The following is a 17949-nucleotide window of genomic DNA, read 5'->3' on the forward strand; positions in this document are numbered from 1 at the left end:
GAGTGAGACAGCCCTGGAATGGCACCATGAGGGGTATTATAGAGGGGCTATTGGGTCCCTGCTGAAGCTGGCCATCTCAGGGTTACCTCTGCTCTGGTACACATGCCTCTGGGGCTGTACCTCCCCTCTTCTGTTCATGGTCTGTTCTAGCCAAATGCCCAGGGCCTGCTTGCTGACCTCAAGCCCACCTGAGCTCTTTTGCTGCCTGCCTTTCCCCTGCTTTCATGTCTAGCTCTCATAATCCTGTGCACGTCCCCAGGAAGCCTCCTGCATAGCCCAGCCTCCCCGACCTGCTCTGTCTGGCCGAGCCCAGCATACTGGGGCTGTCCCTGCAGTGCTGATCCTTCTGCTTGCAACCATGCCTTTCTGGCTGGGGGATCTTCCTCTCTTTCTGAACCCAGAGCAGTGGGGGACTCATCACGCATCCAGGCCCTCCCTTGCTCACTTATGCATCCAGGATACACATACCGGTACTTACTTGCTGTCAGACCCTATGCCGGTCAATGCTGGGACACACTGATGACTCAGAAATGGACTCAGAATTGACTGGCTCCCAGACTTGGGGGGCGGGGCAGTTACAGGCCAGTGAGCTAATTACCCTAACAAGAGGGGAGGGGGGCAAGATACAGAGGGATCAGACGTGGAGCTTGAGCCGAGATGTGAGGCCTTTCTGGGTGAGGGTTTGGCAGGCTGAGGGCAGGGCAGGTGCAGAGGTGCAGAGGGAGGTATGAGATGGCAGAGAAATTTGGGGAGCATTGCAGAGTTGGGATGCCAGGTGTGGCACTGGGGGGTGACCAAGGGGTTGGGGAAGTCTCAGAAAAGAGATCAGAGCAGGGAGGGTGAAGATGAAGGCCTGAACATCAGGCTGAGGAGCTGGGGCCTTCTCAGGAGTGCCCTGGGGACCTGTAGGATAGTTGAAGTGGGAGTAACAAGCCACAGTTTAGAAAGATCATTCTGGAAGCCAACATAGAAGATACTAGGAGGAGCCAGGGGAAGAACATAGAGGGGATTGTGATGGGTCGGGTGGGAGGTAATGAGGGTGAATATTGACCTTGCAGCTCAGCAGACACTCAGGGTCCGGGGAACACCCTGAGCAGGGGGCAAGCATGAAGGTCTTTCCTTCCCAGCTGCGCTACCAGGCTGGCCAGGGCCTGGTTCTGGCCCCCGAGGCCTGGGAGACCACGGAGCTTCCGCTGCTCCCCTTCCTGCTCCATGGGGTCTGCCCAGACACTTTTTGGCGGATCAGGAAGAGAATTCCCGACTCCTTCTCCCCCAAGCTCCAGTCTGTCTGAATTGCTCCCCCAGCAGCTGCCCCATCTTCCTGTTTCAGGTGTTTGGTGAAAGCATTTCCGTTCTTGGCCACACATTTTGCTTCTCTTGCTCTTGGGGAGCTCATGTTTTGTTGGAAGGGATTGGAAAGAGGAAATAGAAAATCACTCAGGAAGCCACTGGCAGGATACGGCGGCATCTTCCTGGAGGAGATGATGTGGCCCAGAGGTGCGGGGGTGTGCGTTTGGGACAGGTGGGATTGGTGGGCGACAGAGGTCCTGCCCTCCTGGTACCCAGCCCTCTCTGTGTAGCCTGTCCCATTTGCAGGATTTTCTGGAGGCGTCCGCATCTGAAGAGAGCTCCCTCTGAGGAGAGGCAGTCAGGCCCAGGGGCCCTGGAAATCTGAGGCCAAGTGGGGTCTCATTTAGGCAGTGGCTGAGGCGGCTGCACATCTGGCTAATCACCCTCGTCCTGGGAGCCTGCTAATCAGAAAACCGGCTTTACAAGACACTTGCTTGCTGGCAGCTGCGAGGGAAGCCAGAGCAGGCGGGTGGCTGGGCATGGGAGGCCAGCTTCCCGCTGCTCGGGCTCCACACTGACCTTGTCAAACAGCAAGCTCCTTCTTGTCCAGGTCGGTGGCCTCACCAGGCCCCTGGGATGCCTGGCTCCAGCATCCAGGCTTGAGGAGGTGCCGCCGGCTCCTGCCTCTGGACACTTTCCCCCAAACCCCCTTACCAACAGTCCTTCTCCATCCCCTGCTCCCCACCCCCCAGTCCCTGACTCCCCACTTCAGGAAGCACTGCCCATGGCCTGAGCCATCCCCAGCTCTAGGAAAAGCCTCCAGCACGTGCAGGGCATTGAAAGGGGCCAGATCTAAACAAGGGGGAAGTGACTCTGTCCTTGTGAGCCTCAGTTTCCTTATCTCTGAAGGTGGTCTTTTCTGCAGAGATGCAAAATCTCAATGGTCTAACAGGAGCACCTGCAGCCCAGGGACCGCCCTTCCTGTTACACAGCTGAGGGGCCGGCTCCGACCCCCTTCCTAACATTCTCCCGTCTACCCACCGGACACGGGTGTTCGTCCTGTGTGCTGGCATCTCAGTGACACTCCCTGCTGACTTCTTTCCACTTTTCCTCCCCTGCACCCACCCGGTCCCTCAGCATTAATGCCCCAGCTCCACTCCCCTGCCAGGGCCACTTAAATCCTGTCTGGGCTCCAGGTCCTATTTCCTTGCTGGTAATGAAGTATTGCTTTCTATCAGCATCTTCTAAACCATCTAGGTGAGTCTCTCCCAGTACCTGGCATGAGAACAGGGAGGTGATGGACCAGACTGGCTCGTCCCTCAACTGGACGTCTCCCCTTCCCCCAGGGTCTGGCACAGAATAGATTTTCCAGAAACATGCTGTAATCAGGGGCTGTGACCGGTGCTCCCAAAGGCCCCGGGTTTGGGGTTTCATGCTCTCAATTCTGAATAATTTGATCTTCAGATCAGTACTTTGTTAGGGCCACCTGATGGGACAGTGGAGCAGGTGCTGGGGGCTGGGAGCTTGGTTCATGGTACTGCCCCCCCCCCCTCCCAGGATGGGCTCCTGGCCTCCCTCTCACCTGCCCTCTGGCTCCCGGCCCCACCCAGTTCTCTCCTCCCTGCACCTGCACATAGACAGCTTCTGTCCTTCCCCAAAGCAGGGGCCTGGGTGCAGGGAGGGTTGGGGTCAGGGGCACAGGCCCCACGGTCTCAGGACAGAGCAGTTGTCTCCACCCTGGGCTGGCAGTCTGGGGGGTGACTCAGAACAGGCCTTGCACCCACCCCATCCAGGGACGTAGGGCGCTTAGATCCTCTTGGGGGTCACCTGCCTGCTGGGGATGGGGGCAGTAGCCACTGGGAAGGACAGATGCAAGGCCCAGTTTTCCTGCTCTCTGACAGCCCGGTGCCTGGGTCCAGCAGCTGGCAGGAGGGGGAAGCTGGTAGATGGTGACCCAAGTGCCTGGGTGCTTAGCTGAGGAGCGGGGCCTGCGGGGCGCCTCTGAGGGAATTGCTCACCCCTTGAGTATCCCTGTGCACGAAGGACCACAGCATTAAGTAGCAAATAAAAACCCCAGGCCAGATCAAGAGAGAACAAAGGGAAAAAATGTATCTTAGTACTTTTACCAGCTTTTTTTTCTTTTCTTTTTCCTTTTTTTGTCTTTTTAGGGCCACACCCGCAGCATATGGAGGTTCCCAGGCTAGGGGGTGAATTGGAACTGTAGCTATCGGCCTACACCACAGCCACTGCGACGCCAGGTCTGAGCCGCATCTGCGACCTACACCACAGCTCATGGCAATGCCAGATCCTTAACCCCACTGATCGAGGACAGGAATCGAACCTGCATCTTCATGGATACTAGTCAGGTTCTTAACCCGCTGAGCCACAACGGGAACTCCACTTAGGTCCCTTTCTGAGCCTCCTAGTCAGGTGGGGTGGGCTCAAGGAGGCATTCGAGACGGAAGGGAGCTGGCCTTTGCTGAACCTGACCCATGCTGGCCCTCGGGACCCAGCGCTGACCTTTGAGGGCAGAGGTTCTGAGAACCAGGCCTTTGAGGAAGAATCAGTCAGTGCGGAAGTGGCGGCCCCAGGGGTGGTTCTCAGCCCCGCGGGCAGGGTGCAGCGCATTGGACAAGAAGGTGGAAGAGCAGAACCTTGTGCAGGTGATTTGGTGAGCGGAGGTGAGGCAGGGAGGGGTGGGAAAAGGGCTGGGCAGGGAGGTGGGGGCCAGCCAGCCTCAGAGTTTGATGATGGGGACACTGGAGGGCTTGAAGCAAGAGGGTAGCCAGGGCGGGCCAGCTTTCAAAAGATGGATCTGGTGAAAGAAGAGGCAGAGGAGTCCACCAGACCATTGTAAATGCCGGGGAGCTGAGTGTCTGTTGAGAGCAGCCCTTCCTTCTGCGGTGGCTGCGCGTGCATCAGAATGAACACCTCGCTGGGTAGTGGTCAGGCAGTAAGTAGAGGGAGCCTTAACAGGTCCCTTTGACCCAGAGTTCTCCTTCGGTGGATGTATTTTAAGAAGGACGTGCAGAAAGAACTTCAACCATCAAACTGTTTGTTGTAGCGCTAATTATAATGGTGAAATTTTGAAACTTTCTGCCAATAGGATATTTTAAAAGTCAACCATGATGTACCCTCTCAATAGATATTATACAGCTGTTAGAGTGATTTTTTTTTTCTTTTTTGGCTGCCCCCTGGCATATGGAGTTCCCAGGCCAGGGATCAGATCTGAGCCTCAGTTTCAGTCTACACTGCAGCTGCGATCTCTGCTGTAGCTGCACAACACCGGGTCCCTAACCGCTTCTGTGGGCCAGGGATTGAACCTGCATCCTAGTGCTGCAGAGATGCCACTGCTCCTGCTGTACCACAGAAGGAACTCCTGTTAGCATGATTTTACAGAGGTTTTGTAGCCTTATGTATTTATTTATGCTTCAATTTAAAATACAGAAAGTATATTTTGTGCTTTTTCATCATCTCTGACACCTGCCATGAGCCAAGCATCGATCTGTCTGTTGGGAATAGTGGGATGAATGATGTCGTCCCTGCCCACAGAGAGCTGCTGTGACCTCCACTGGCCCAAAACATGCGAGCGGCAAAAAGCCTGGAAGGAAAGACCTCGAATGGGACCAGTCCTGGGATAACGAGGAATCTTTTTTATTTTCTGTGCTGCCTTCGGTGCTTTATGAATTTTCCATAAGGAGCTTGTATTTCATAATTACAGAAAAAAAGCTTCCATCAGAAGGAAGGAGCTATTGCAATAGTCTAAGGAGATGGGATGGAGTTCGGTATTTGGGGAGTGTGTGTGTGTGTGTGTGTGTGTGTGTGTGTGTGTGTGTGTGTTTCATTCATTTCCTCTTTCAACAAGTAGCGACTGAGAAGCATTGTTCTGGGCCTAGGGACACACCAGTGACCAGCAGAACCCCCTTCTGCTGGGATGTCCGTATCTGATGAAGAAGGAGGGAGCAATGAGGGGAGAGGGAGGCGGGACCCCACCCTCTGTGACTGCTTGAACGTGGGAAGGAGGCAGGGAAAGGGTCATGGCGCTTCCCAGGCCTGGGGCGAAGGTGGTGCCTTCACTGAGGTGGGGACTGGGGAAGAGGGCGGTTCCAGGACGCTCTCCGCGGTCGGGGTCCCTTGCACTACCTGACGAGCTAACGTCCAGGCGGTGGCAGGAGATGTGGGTCAGGGACTTAGGAGAGAGGTTGGACCAGAGGCAGAGATTTCCAGTCGTTCGTGGTGTTGGATGCTGACCTTCAGAGGTGAGGGGAGCGATAGAGGAGGATGACACCAGGTGGGCGGAGGTGAAAAGCTGACCAGAACACGCCTCCCGGGCAGTGGCGTCAGGGCTCCCGCTTTGTCTTGTATAAAGGGTACAGAGCCGAGAGTTGGGTGTGGCAGGGGTGGGGCCAGGCGTGAGGGGTTGGGGGATCCCTCTGCACACCTCCAGCTGTGGGAGGAGGAACAGAGGGGATCACAGCGGCCTCCGAGCTGGGAGTCGGCTCACCTTTCTCTTCTTCTTCTGCAGGAGAAGGCAGCACGCCGTGCACATCCAGCATCCTCCAGGAGAAGCAGCGTGAGTTGAGCCTGGCCTCCAGGACTCATTTCTTCCTCTTGGGCCCTGGGTCCCATCATGTGCTCAGGTGGCAGTGTCCTCCCCGCTGCCCAGGATGGGACGGTGGGGCCACTCAGCCCCATGGGCTGAGCTGTGGGGGGGTTCCCAAATTCCCATGCCTGGCAGCTGGGGGTCAGGGGTCGGAGCCAGAGAGAGGGGTCTGAGGCTGGGGGTCCAGGAGGCTGAGCCCAGCAGAGCAGAGGGAGCCATGGGAGGTCTCCCGTGTGGCTGCTTGTGGGCAGAGAGGGGATGGGAACAGGGAACAAGCTTCTGGAGCCTTTGAGACCATCTCTTTGGGGTGACACAACTTCCAGGAACCAGCTGGTGGCGTGGTAACCTGGTGACGTGGTAACCAATGCTGTGCCGGGGGTTGTGATCCTCGGGTCCCATCCCTCGGAGGCCGTGTCTGCAGAGCGGGGCCTCCCAAGAGTTTGTCATCCTTCGGGTGATACGGGCTTCTTGGAGTCCCCGTCGTGGCTCAGTGGTTAACGAAACCCGATCAGCATCCATGAGGACTCGGGTTTGATCCCTGACCTTGTTCAGTGGGTTAAGGATCCAGGGTTGCTGTGAGCTGTGGTGTAGGTGGAAGATGCGGATTAAATCTCGCGTCACTGTGGCTGTGGTGTAGGCCTGGCAGCTGCAGCTCTGATTTGACTCCTAGTCTGGGAACCTCCATATGCCTTAGGTGCGGCCCTAAAAAAAAAAAAAAAAAAAAAAAGATGCCGGCTTCCCAGGTTCCCTTCTGTCTGTGTTTCCTCAGCAGGCTGGGCACAGGATTAAACCCAGGAGACACTTGGTAAAAATGTCAATTCCTGACACAGTGACCTCAGGACATCTTCCCTGGGGGTCTGGGGCGGACCTGGTGGGCACTGTCTGAGCCTGCGTCTTTGCTGTTGGCAGTGTTGAGTCTCACACGAGGTGAGGGCTGGGGACAGGAGTCTAGGTGTGTCTGTGGGGGACGGTGGGCCCAGAGCCTTCCTTCCTTTGCTCTCCTGCTCTTTTGATCTCTGGCTGCAGTTCGGGGGCTCAGCCCACACTGCCCACCCCTTCCACAGGCTGAAGCCTTTCTTGGGTGCTTCAAGCCCTTCCATCCATCAGCTGCAGGAGGGGTACCTGCAGTGCCAGCTTCCCCTGGCCCGAGTGGGTGCACAGGCCTCAGAGAAGATGTCTATGCTTCTAACATCCGGTGGTAGTTCATAGACGAGACCCCTCGGGGGCTGGGAGACATGAGTGTCTCCAAGAAGGGTGCCTCCCCTCCGCCAGGTTCAGGCCACCAGTGCACCAGGCAGGGGGAGGGGCAGTGCAGAGAGGGGGCAGTTCTGTCTCCTGTGTCCTTGCAGGATGTGAGGGGACTGTGGACTGTGTGTTAAAACGTACCCAGGGCATTTTAATTTATAGAGGTGACTGTGTGAAGACCTGGAGAGATGGATGCCGTGGATGGAAGAATCTGCTATTTACACTTCCCTGGGCGCGCGGGGTGGGGGGTGGGGGGATGAGTGGGGTGGGGAGCACCAGGTCTGGTCAGGAGGCAGAAGGAAGAAGGAGCGTGGGGAAAGCATGGCCCGGAGCCTGGATTGTGTTTTCCCTGGAAAAGGCAGGGCAGAAGAAACAGCTCCGGACTGGCTGGTTTGAATAATGTCGTGGGTTCCGGGCCCCAGGGAGTGGCCTCCGGTTCTGGGGCACCTGGCTCCCAGGGTGATTTATGGCAGCGCCCCCCCGTGGCCCCCCCCCCGCCCCCGCTCCGTGGGAGTTAGATAAAGAGGGTGATGGGAGGTAAGGACTCAGGATTGGTCGGCTTGCGTAAGAAAGGCGAGTTCTAGGGTGAGTTGTTTGTTATCTCTAGGAATTAACACATGCTGCCCTGCAAGGGGCCGTCTCTCCCAGGCTCGGCTAGGCCCCCTCCCCAACCCAGATGTCAAAACATCATAAAATGAAGGCATGATTAACACAGGATCGTGGTCCTCGGGAAAGTGAGAGAGGAACCGGGCCCGGATCACTCCTTCTGGGCGGCTAGGAAAGAGAAACCGCAGCGGCCTCAAAGTGAAAAACACGGCCACCTGCAGCGGGGCTGGACGCCAACCACAGCGTCCTCCTCCACGGACACGAATGAATGGACCAGATGTTTGGTGTCTGGTGGACCCGGCTGGATAAAAATGTGTGTTGAGGGAGAGCAAAGTCTTTTTTTTTTTTCTTTACATCGTAGTTACAGATTTTAGTCAGAACGCTGTTGCTGAAGGTTGCCGTCCGGTTCTGCTCCTTGGGAATATTCTTCTTCAGTAGAGAATAGCATTTTGTTAGTCTGCAACAGTAAGTGTTTGGGAGCTGAAACAGCCACTAAGGCCAGTGATTCCCAAGCACAAACCCAATACTTTTGACAGCGAGACAAACGACAGCCCTGTCATGTGTTTCCCCTGATGTTGAATGCCTTCCATGGAGAGAACGGCTTTTTATTCCATAATTTTGTGCTCTCCACACATTACAGCATTCAGACATGTTTTCTTTTCTGAAATGGTGATGGTAGTTGCTGGTGACTTGCTTGTTTTTCATCCCAAATTGGCAAAATAAGTCGGCGACCGTGACTAAAAACAGAATAATGGCAACGCCTGACGTTTTATGTCCTGTTACATGTCCTTGTGTGTTATCTTATTTACTCTTTCCACATGGTTTTCAAAACCTCACTAAAAATGAGGTGGAAGGTGATACAGATTGCCCTGACCAGGCGTTAGAAGCTACAGCACCTGTCCCAGGATTTTCTGAGCTGTACAGCGATCAGGCCTGGGTTTGAAGCCCAGTACAGTCATTTGCTTTCTGTGCTGCTTTGGATAAGTTACGTCTCTGGGCCTCAGTTTTCCTGGTTGTGGACAGAGCACCGTAAGGTCTGCTCTGCTTCCTGGAGTGGCCGAGGCCGAGACATCATCCGCAGGGGGCCAAGGGCCGAGCCTCACGCACCTAGGAAGCCTTGCATGGTTCTTGCTCATTTGACTTTCAGATGAGCCTTGGGAAACCTGATGCAGGTGTGAGGCCTGAATCTTGGCATCTCACGGAGCCTGTCTTTTCCGTGCTCTGCTGGTCCTGTGGCCAGCTGCATTGTCATTGTCACAGAGTCTGAGTCCTCGGAGCCCTTCTGAGCTGGCCACAGGGGTTGTTGGGAGTGTGGGGAAGGCCTGCCCATACAGGCACAGGGTGGTGAGGCCTTATCTGCAGCGACCATGGGTGGGGGCTTGGACGCGTGTGTCCTGGAATCCTCCCTCCTTTTCGGCTCGCTCCACCTTCGTCCTGCAGCTGCACAGACACCCTGGTGGCCCGCAGCCTCTGGCTTGTGCTTGCTCTTTGGAATCAGACTCGAAGACGCCTAGGAAGCCAGTGGGGCGTGGGGGAGGGTGCCGGCAGAGGAGAGGGAGGGTCTGGGGCCAGGCTGCAGGAGACCTGGCCCATACCGACGACCTGCCGCCCAGCCGGCTCCTGCCTGTGGCCCACTCCGGGGCTGTCTGTACACGGAGCCCCTTCCAGCTCTGACATTCCAGCGCTCTCTGATTTTCTGTTGCTGCCTCTGTCTCCTGGTTTCTTTTGCCCACACGTCTTGCTGCTCTGCTCTGGTCAGGCTGCTCCACAGCACAGCAAATCTGTACCGAGTGCTCCGGCACCTGACATGGTGCTGGGTTCAGGGACTCGGGGGACTGATTCCCTCCTCGTTGAACCCCACTCCTGTTCTGTACAGGGTGAGTGGCACCATCTTCCACAAACTCAAGCCAGACAGCTGGGGGTCCTTGTAGACGTCTCCTTCTCGTCCACCTTCCAGAGCCAGATCAGACCCCCGAGAGCATCCTGTCTCCCCCAGCAGTGCTCGCTGTGCTTCCACCTGCTCTGTCCCCCATCCCTTGTCCTTAGGGTGCTGCCTTCTCTCTCCTGAATGGATCCATCCTCCCACACCAGCTTCCGTGCTTCCGGTCCTGCCCCCTGGGTGTTGGAGAGAACTTCATGGGAGACAGTGTTGTCCTCATGGCCCCCAGTGCCCTCTCGTGATTCCTCTCTGATCAAGGATGAGACTTGCCCCTGCATGACCTGCCTGCTCGCCTTCCCCACCCACTCGCCCCTTCTTTCCGCGCGCACTTTTAGAGGATTGTGCAGACTCCGCGTGCTGTTTTCCCTTAAGCTGGTTGGAAAGCTTGAGCAGTCCATCCATCCCCATGGAGGGGATGCTGGCTGATGGTAGGGAGGTTTTGGGGTTCCAGAGAAATTCCCTTGGGACTCAGAACTGCTGGTCTCGGCCCCCTACTCCCTTGTGGAGCTGGGTCCACCCTTTCCTGCCAGGACTTCCATCATCATGGAAGAGGCCGGGGTTGCCATGGCTGTTGGCTCAGTGGGCACAATAGCCCTTCTTCCTCTGCCTGCCAGGTCCCTCTCCAGGGAGGAGCATGACTCTTCCAGGGGACCCGTGTCTGCCTCCCTGTCCCCATCCCCCACCCCCAGTAGCTTTGCGGTGGGCGGGGCCCTGCGCACTGATGTTCGCGACTACCTGGAAGCTGGGAAGGGCTATGGCCATTGCCACCATATCACACTGAGACTCGGAAGACTCAGGTAGATAACATTCCAAGGAAGGCGCTCAAACCCACGTGTCTTCGTGCCTCCATCTCCAGGGCACAGTCCCATGTCTGGTCTGAGAGCCCATTTTCCTAAAGTGTCTCCCTTCTGGTCACCTCAGGTACCTGGGGAGGTGACCATTGTTCCCTGTGTCACACAGGTACCCCCTTGAAGTGCCAGCTCCACGAGCCCCCCCCCCCAAAACCTGGGGTCTAGGATGGGTACAGCACAGAAAAGTGCTGGTTGGGGAGATTTCCTCGATCTCGTCTCCACCTTTGACGGGGGGCGAGGGGTGGTGCAGATTCTGGGACCCGAGGACTTACTGTGTGGCGCTGTGAGTTGGCCCCAGTCCGTGTGAAGTGCAACGTGACCTGCCCATGTGACCCATGCTCATGGTCGTCGAATGGCTTCCCCGGGCCAGTCCCAGGCATCAGAGGCAGGGATGGGGGCAGCCAGTGGGGCCCTGGGCATGGGGAGGGCCTGCCAGTGGCCACACCTGCTTGTTAGAGCGGGATGCTCAGTGGGTCTCTGAACTTTCTTTTGTCCCCACCGATGGCCCAGACTGAGTCCCAATCCTGGTCCCAGACGAACTCTCCATCTTCATCCCGGACCAAGCCTCTACGCTAGGCATCAGTGGAGCCCTGCTTTGTCCTAGGCTGTGTCCTTTCTCCAGTCCTGAGGCCTAGACTGAGCCTTGGCTCCTTGACCCTGTCGGACATACCCGTGTGGCTGTCCCAGAGACAGAGGGGGTGAGGACGCTCTCGAGGGGATGTAGCTTGACTTCACATCCCGTTGCCTGGGGTCAGGGACCAGTGGAGCAGCTCTGAACGTTAAGGGGCAACTCCTTCTGTGGACTCTCAACCCCACGGCCTCCCAGCAGCCCCACAGGCATGGTGCCTGAAGCCCCCTGACCACGGCGGTCTCCCCATCCTCCTCTGCCTGGTAACTGGTGTCTTTTCCTGGCCTGTGTGGGCAGCTTGCTGAGCACAGCTGCAGACGGGCTATATTTAGCTGGCTTTAATGAGCTCAGGGTGGCAGACGTCCGCCTTGGGAGCACTTTTCTTGTGTGTGTGCCCGTATGCCTGTGTTTGGCATGGTCCACTTGTGTGTGTGTGTGTGTGTGTGTGTGTGTGTGTGTGTGTGCCTGTGCGCACGCAGGGAAACATGTGCCTGAGCATATGTGTATGTGTGCATTAGTGTGTGTGTCAGAGCATTGCTGCCTTCATTTACACGAGGCTCTCTGTGAGTCTGTCTCTGCAGTGTCTGTGCTTTGCTGGGGACGTGTGCTGCTTCTGACACATATAGAGGCGCAAAATGGGAATAGATTATTAGTTTATTCGTCCGTTTGTTTGAAAAATATTTAATGAGCCTCTTTTATATGCCAGCACCTTAATAGTCTCTGGGGATAAAAATGGAGCAAAAACAAACCCAGTTCCAGCCGTTAAAGATCAGCTGGGAGCTGGAGGTGGGGAAGACAGAAATGAAATAACCACAAAACTAAAAGCATGAGGACTAGCCCCAAGAAACAGAGGGTCACAGGGCTTTGGGGAGGAGGGAAATGAAAAAGGCCCCCAGGAAGAAGGGACACTGAGGTTTCTGTTGGCACAGGGGGTAAGAGGAAGAGTCCAGGCGTAGGGAACAGGACTATGCAAAGGCCCTGTGGTGAGAGGGACCCTGAGTATTTGAAAACTGTCCGAAAGACCACATGGTTGAGCTCAGAGAGAGTGGGGTGGGGGGTGGAGAGGTAGGCAGAGAGCGGGGCCTGCGGGCAGGCCACGCGGGGCCTTGGTCAGGATGGGGGAGCCACGGGAGAGGACACTGGGGCCTGATGACATAAGATTTCTGTGGGGTAGGAGTTCCCTAGTGGCTCAGGGGGTTAAGGATCCTGCATTGCCACTGCTGTGGCTTGGGTTGCTGCTATGGCTCAGGTTTGATCCCTGGCCCAGGAATTTCCGCAGGTTGCAGGCACTGGGTGCAGGGGCAGGGGAGAGATTTCTGTAGGGTGGTTAGACTCTAGTCATGACTTGGTCAGGGGTCAGTGTTGCAGCGGGAAAGGAAGGCTCTCAAGCAGCGTGACGGGAGGAGAGTCTAATAGGGGGACTTGGTTCTTAGGTTAAGGAAACCCACTAGGCACAGGATGATGCCCTGGGCCACTCCCAGCCCCGGTTGCAGCCTGGAGACACTGTCCCTCCCACCCCACCACCCTTTAGGAGCCTGACCTTTAGGAAAGGAATGGGAGAGGACAGCCTGTGGGGACCTGGCAGGGAGGGGTCTCATGGCGAGGGTGGAGGGTGGGCCTGGGGGGCACGTGAGCCCCTCCTGCCCAGTCCACTGACTTACCCGTGAAAGAAGCACCTTTGCTTTACTTCCCTCTAAGCCACCTGGTGATTCCGCCTCTGCACATCCATCGGCTGGGCTGCTGAGAGAGCCCCGCTCTGTGGTTCCAGGGGCTTCCCCTTTCCTGGTTCCGAAGCCCCCGGGGTGCCTCCCCTGACCTCCCCGCCCCCATTAGGGAATGGTGTGTGCACACACGAGCGTGGACGGGGAGAGCCTTCTGTCCACACTCGTGGACACTGTGGGACTCTGGTCCCCAGCCCGCCGCTCCCTCGTGTCCTGGTCTGTGGCTCCTGGCCTCGGGGCTGGGCTCCTTGGGGCGCAGGGTGGCCAGCACCCCCCACCCCAAAGTCATTCTCTATCCTCCTGGACTCGCGAGGGTCCCTGGAGCTGTGAGGCACCGCCCCTCCCCCGGGGCTGGGGCTGGGGGTGGGGGGCCTCTTTTTAGTCTCAGAGAATCTCTGCCTCCTCAAATTGCTTTCTCCTGGGAACAAAAGGGCTTTTGGAAACAAGAGCCAGGAGGCTCTGCTGCAAAGCTCCCCAGAGGCCAAACAGCCAGAGCTGGGAGAACATACAAATTGGTATCTCAGAAAAAAAAAAAAATCAGCCCAGCACATGCCCTTTGAAAAAATTCTTATTTTTCAAATCTCTCTTGAGTAGGTCGCACAGGTACAAGGTATAAAATTCTAAAGGAATGAGGATGACAAGGGTACCTTCCTCTTCAGCCTCCACCTCACCCAGTCCCTCTTCCTGAAGCCCTGATTATCCCTAGGTTCTTCTAGAAGGTTCCAGAGATATTCTCTGCATACACGAGCATCTCCGTAAATACTCATTCATCTATATCTTTATAGCCCACATAGATGGTAGGTAGCATCAGTGCCTTTAATGCTGCACCTTGCTTTTCTCAGATAATAGTATATTAGGAGTATTTTACTGTCTAATACATTCAGGAGGGCTTCATTCTTTGCAACGAGTGTGTCATATTTCACTGTGGCTTTGTTTTTTGAACCAGGCCCCTAATGGTGGGCACGTAGGTTGCTTTCTGTCCTTTGTCCATGTTATAAAGAGCGTGGGCAGTGGTTAGTGTCGGACCCATGTCATTTTGCACACGGACTTGGAATTGCCGGGTTAGGGTGTTTGGGATTTGAAGTGACCTTGCCAAACTGAAACAGACAGCACAAATGGCCTGAATCTAGCCAGAACCCCAGAATGAGACTTGAACCCATGTGCCGGAACTCAAACCCAGCCAAAGCCCTGATTGGAACCTGAACCCATAGGTTTCACTCACCCGGTGTCTGGACTTACTGAGGTTCTGGTTCTTTATGCCTCCACGCAGAAGGAATTTAGCGAGAGACAAGGTGATAGGCAAGAAATAGATTTATTAAGAGAGGAGGCTTCTGGAGAGGCTCTGCCCAGAGGATCCGGTGGGCTACAGTTTTATCATCCAAGGGGACTGGGGGTCGGAAAAGACCGCCTCTTCCTCTTTCTTGGAGTAGTAGCTCCTCCTTGGTATCCGGTAAGAGAGTATTTGACCTTATGAGGTCAAACTAGGACTGTCTTGGTGCTTATTCACATCAGCACAAGGGCGGTCCTCAAACCCCGGCCCTTGGTCTGAACCTGAATGCAGGCCTCACCCCTTTCCCCTCCCAAGGACCCGAGGCAATTCTCGCACCTCCGCTAGTCAGGCAAGCCTGCCTTGTGCTGATGGCTTTCTTGAGCAGTTATTAACGTACAGTGACCTCCCCATGTCCCTTAGGTGGCCCTCTCTCTCTGCAGGCCCACACCGGGACTCCTGCAGCTCCCTGCGCCTACTCCATCCCTATCAACTCTGCCCTCCGCGGAGGCTGTGCTGGTTTGTGCTTTCACCTGCACTGGAGCACTGGGTGAGGAGGGCTGCTTCCCACACCCTGGGCAGCTGGGTGTCGATAATTGCTAATCTGAGAGGTGAAAAATGGTGTTTTAGAGTCATTCCAGTGAGCGTTCTTAAGGCACAGGGTTCTAAGGTTGAGTTTCTAAGGGTTTTCTTGGGGTTCTAAGGTTTTCATGTGTGTAAGGGCCTGCCCCACCCCATTCCAGGAGGCCACGTTCCTTTGGAAGGGACTGCCGTGTGGGCTCCTTTGTTTCTGTGCTGACTTCTTAGCAGGGCCTGGGCGGGCTGGACGGGGCTTCCTTAGTGGGTGGGACTCCATGGTTCAGGCCGGATTCTCCTGATAACAGCCTCCCATCCCTTTTCCTTCCCGCCCCCAGGGATCACTCTGCAGGTGGGCTGTGGTGTAGAAGCATTGAAAAGAGTGACAAGGACACCCCTTTCTTCCCCCCATCTCAGTCTTCATGGGGTGATGCTCCAGGAGGATGAAAGAGCCCTGGCCAGGTGACCTGGGTTCAATTCCCACCCCTTCACTTCCATCCTGAGATGAATCACTTAACCTCTTCCAGCCTCTGTTTTCTCATCTGTAAAATGGGCAGAGCACGTTGTGAAGTTTGTCTGAGATGCTGGATGAGGACTAGAAACTAAAGACCCATCTGAGGGAGAATGGTGTTTAGTGCAGGGGAGTCACCAGGATGGGGATGCGAAGCCCTCTGGCCTTGCTGTGCGGGGCCGGAGCGGCTCTCATGGTTGGATATCTGACACCTTCCTGGCTTGATTCCAGATGGCGACACTCCCCATGCATGCTGGGTCCCCCTAAGGGCAGTGGCCCCTGGGAGCTGTCTCCAAGCTCCCTTGGAGCGGCCCACAGTGGGCTTTTAAGAGGCAGAATCTATGGTCCAATCTCTAGCAAGGGTCCGGCCATAGTGGGATGAGCATCTCTATGGGGAGCTAACTGGCCCCTGGGGGTCTGGCCTCCTTAGCCGCAGGGATCCAGGATGACTTGATTTGGCTTCTGACCCTGAAAGGGTTTAGGAGTCAAAGGAGGGGCCTCAGCCTCTAGGTCCCCCCAGCATCCTTGCAAAGTGACTGCTTACATTGCTCTCTTGTATAGCCTCCTAAAGGAGAGAGAATGCCCTGCCTCTGGGCCAGCCTGGCTCCCTCCGGGACCTTGTTGACATTTCCTTAGTTGAGCTGAATTTTGAACTCTCCAGAAACTGTTCCCACCCTCATTCCTGCCGACATTGCCTTCTGCTCCTGTGATCCAAGCACAGCTCAGTGGGGACTTGCAGGCAGCCATCATGTCCCAGGCTGGGCACCCTTCTGCAGCTTTCCTGCCCAGTTATTGGGCTCCAGCTGAAGGGGCAGGATGGGAAGGCCCCTTCCTCATCCCAAAGCCTCAGAGGCTGACTACCTTTAGTGTCCCATTACCCTGGCTCAGGTGGTCTGAAGCCTTTGGTCCTGTGACTGGACGTGGCCATATGACCTAGGTCTTTGGCATGTGACCTGACTTGATCGTGTGACCCTAGGGGCTTGAGAGACCCTAGAAGGCACCTGCCATCTATCTGATTCATCTTGGTACTTTCAGCCCTGACACAAGTTTGGGCAATAACCGGAAGAGGAACTGGCAAGTGATGTCAAGATGGATTTTTTTTTTTTTTTTTTTTTTGTCTTTTTGCCATTTCTTTGGGCCGCTCCCGCGGCATATGGAGGTTCCCAGGCTAGGGGTCAAGTTGGAGCTGTAGCCACCGGCCTACGCCAGAGCCACAGCAACGCGGGATCTGAGCTGCGTCTGCAACCTACACCACAGCTCACGGCAACACCGGATCGTTAACCCACTGAGCAAGGGCAGGGACCAAACCCGCAACCTCATGGTTCCTAGTCGGATTCGTTAACCACTGCACCACGACGGGAACTCCAAGATGGATTTTTAATCCAAATGCAGGACGGTGATTCCCTCGTCGCGTTTCACGTTTGTTCTTTCCTCCCACTGCACTTCTTTTCCTTTTCGTCGTCCCTCATTAGCCATCCGCTCCCAGAGGGCAGGACATTTCATTTTGTTTTGTCTGCCGTGTTTGCATTTAGCAGCGTAGAGCATTGTACCTTGTTGAAAATGTCCTTATTGTAAACACGACACATGCTTATACTGCTTATCCAGTTGATGTATTCATTAATGGTCTTTAGTTTTGCTTTTTAGGGCCACACCTGCAGCATATGGGAGTTCCCAAGTTAGAGGTTGGATTGGAGCTGCAGCTGCCAGACTACACCCCAGCCACCGCAATGTCAGATCCAAGCCACGTCTGCGACCTACACCACAGCTCATGGCAATGCCGGATCCTGAACTCACTGAGCAAGACCAGGGATCGAACCCATATCCTCATGGGTATTAGTCAGGTTCTTAACCCACTGAGCCGTTACGGGCACTCCCATTAATAGTTTTAAACTAAAAGAAATATAGTTTGCTAGAGAAAAATTGGGAAATAGAGAAAAGTAGAAAGTCTAAGACAACCACCCATTGTCCCACCAGCCAGAGAAAACCTCTTATAAACATTTTGGTGTGTGTCCTTCCAATATCAGGCCTTCAACCCCCCCTCCCCCGCCCTGCACCACCTAGATTGCTCTTTTCACAAAGCTGGGGGCTGGGGCACCAAGGAGAAGGGTGGCCTGGAGTCTGGCGGGTGAACAACGTTTGTGGCTTTTGAGTTGTGCTCTGGAGCCCTTAGCAGCTACCTGGGGCGGGGGTGGGGGTGGAGTAAGGAAGTGGGGCTCTGGGCCCCCCCAACCTGCTTCAGCCAGAGCTGTCCACTTTCACCTGTTCTACAAATTAGCTTCCCCAAGAAAATTTCACTGCACAAAAGATCTCACTGTTTTAAAAAGGTTTTAGGAGTTCCCGTTGTGGCTTAGCAGGTTAAGAACCCGACTAGCATCCATGAGGATTCAGGTTCAATCCCTGGCCTTGCTCACTGGGTTAAGGATCCAGCGTTGCTGTGAGCTGTGGTGTAGGGTGGCAGCTGCAGCTCCAATTTGACCCCTAGCCTGGGACCTTCCATATGCTATAGGTGCAGCCCTAAAAGAGACAAAAAAAAGTTTTAAACTATCCAACAAGGCCCTTTTCTTTTCCCTGCTGCACGTGGTCCCGTCTGCATCCCAGCCCCATTCCTGACCTTGCCCTCCTTGACCCTCTGTGAGGGCTGCAGGTTCCCATCTGGTTTGTCATTCTGCCCATGTCCCCTCCTCCCCAGATGCCCTAAACCCCTGATGCTTT

At 55.5% G+C, this 17949-nt stretch overlaps 1 protein-coding gene across 2 annotated transcripts in view; it reads left to right on the forward strand.

Moving 5' to 3' along the window:
- Nucleotides 1–17949, forward strand: part of PITPNM3 (PITPNM family member 3) — a 92015-nt gene that overhangs the window by 40345 nt on the left and 33721 nt on the right. For both annotated transcript variants that reach the window (XM_013981242.2, XM_021067716.1), the window contains exon 4: nt 5816–5863. In XM_013981242.2, coding sequence (XP_013836696.1) covers nt 5816–5863 — 48 coding nt within the window. The remainder of the gene's footprint in view (nt 1–5815; nt 5864–17949) is intronic.

The sequence above is a fragment of the Sus scrofa genome, chromosome 12 (genome assembly GCF_000003025.6).
Source record: "Sus scrofa isolate TJ Tabasco breed Duroc chromosome 12, Sscrofa11.1, whole genome shotgun sequence".
In the NCBI taxonomy this organism is placed as follows: domain Eukaryota; kingdom Metazoa; phylum Chordata; class Mammalia; order Artiodactyla; family Suidae; genus Sus; species Sus scrofa.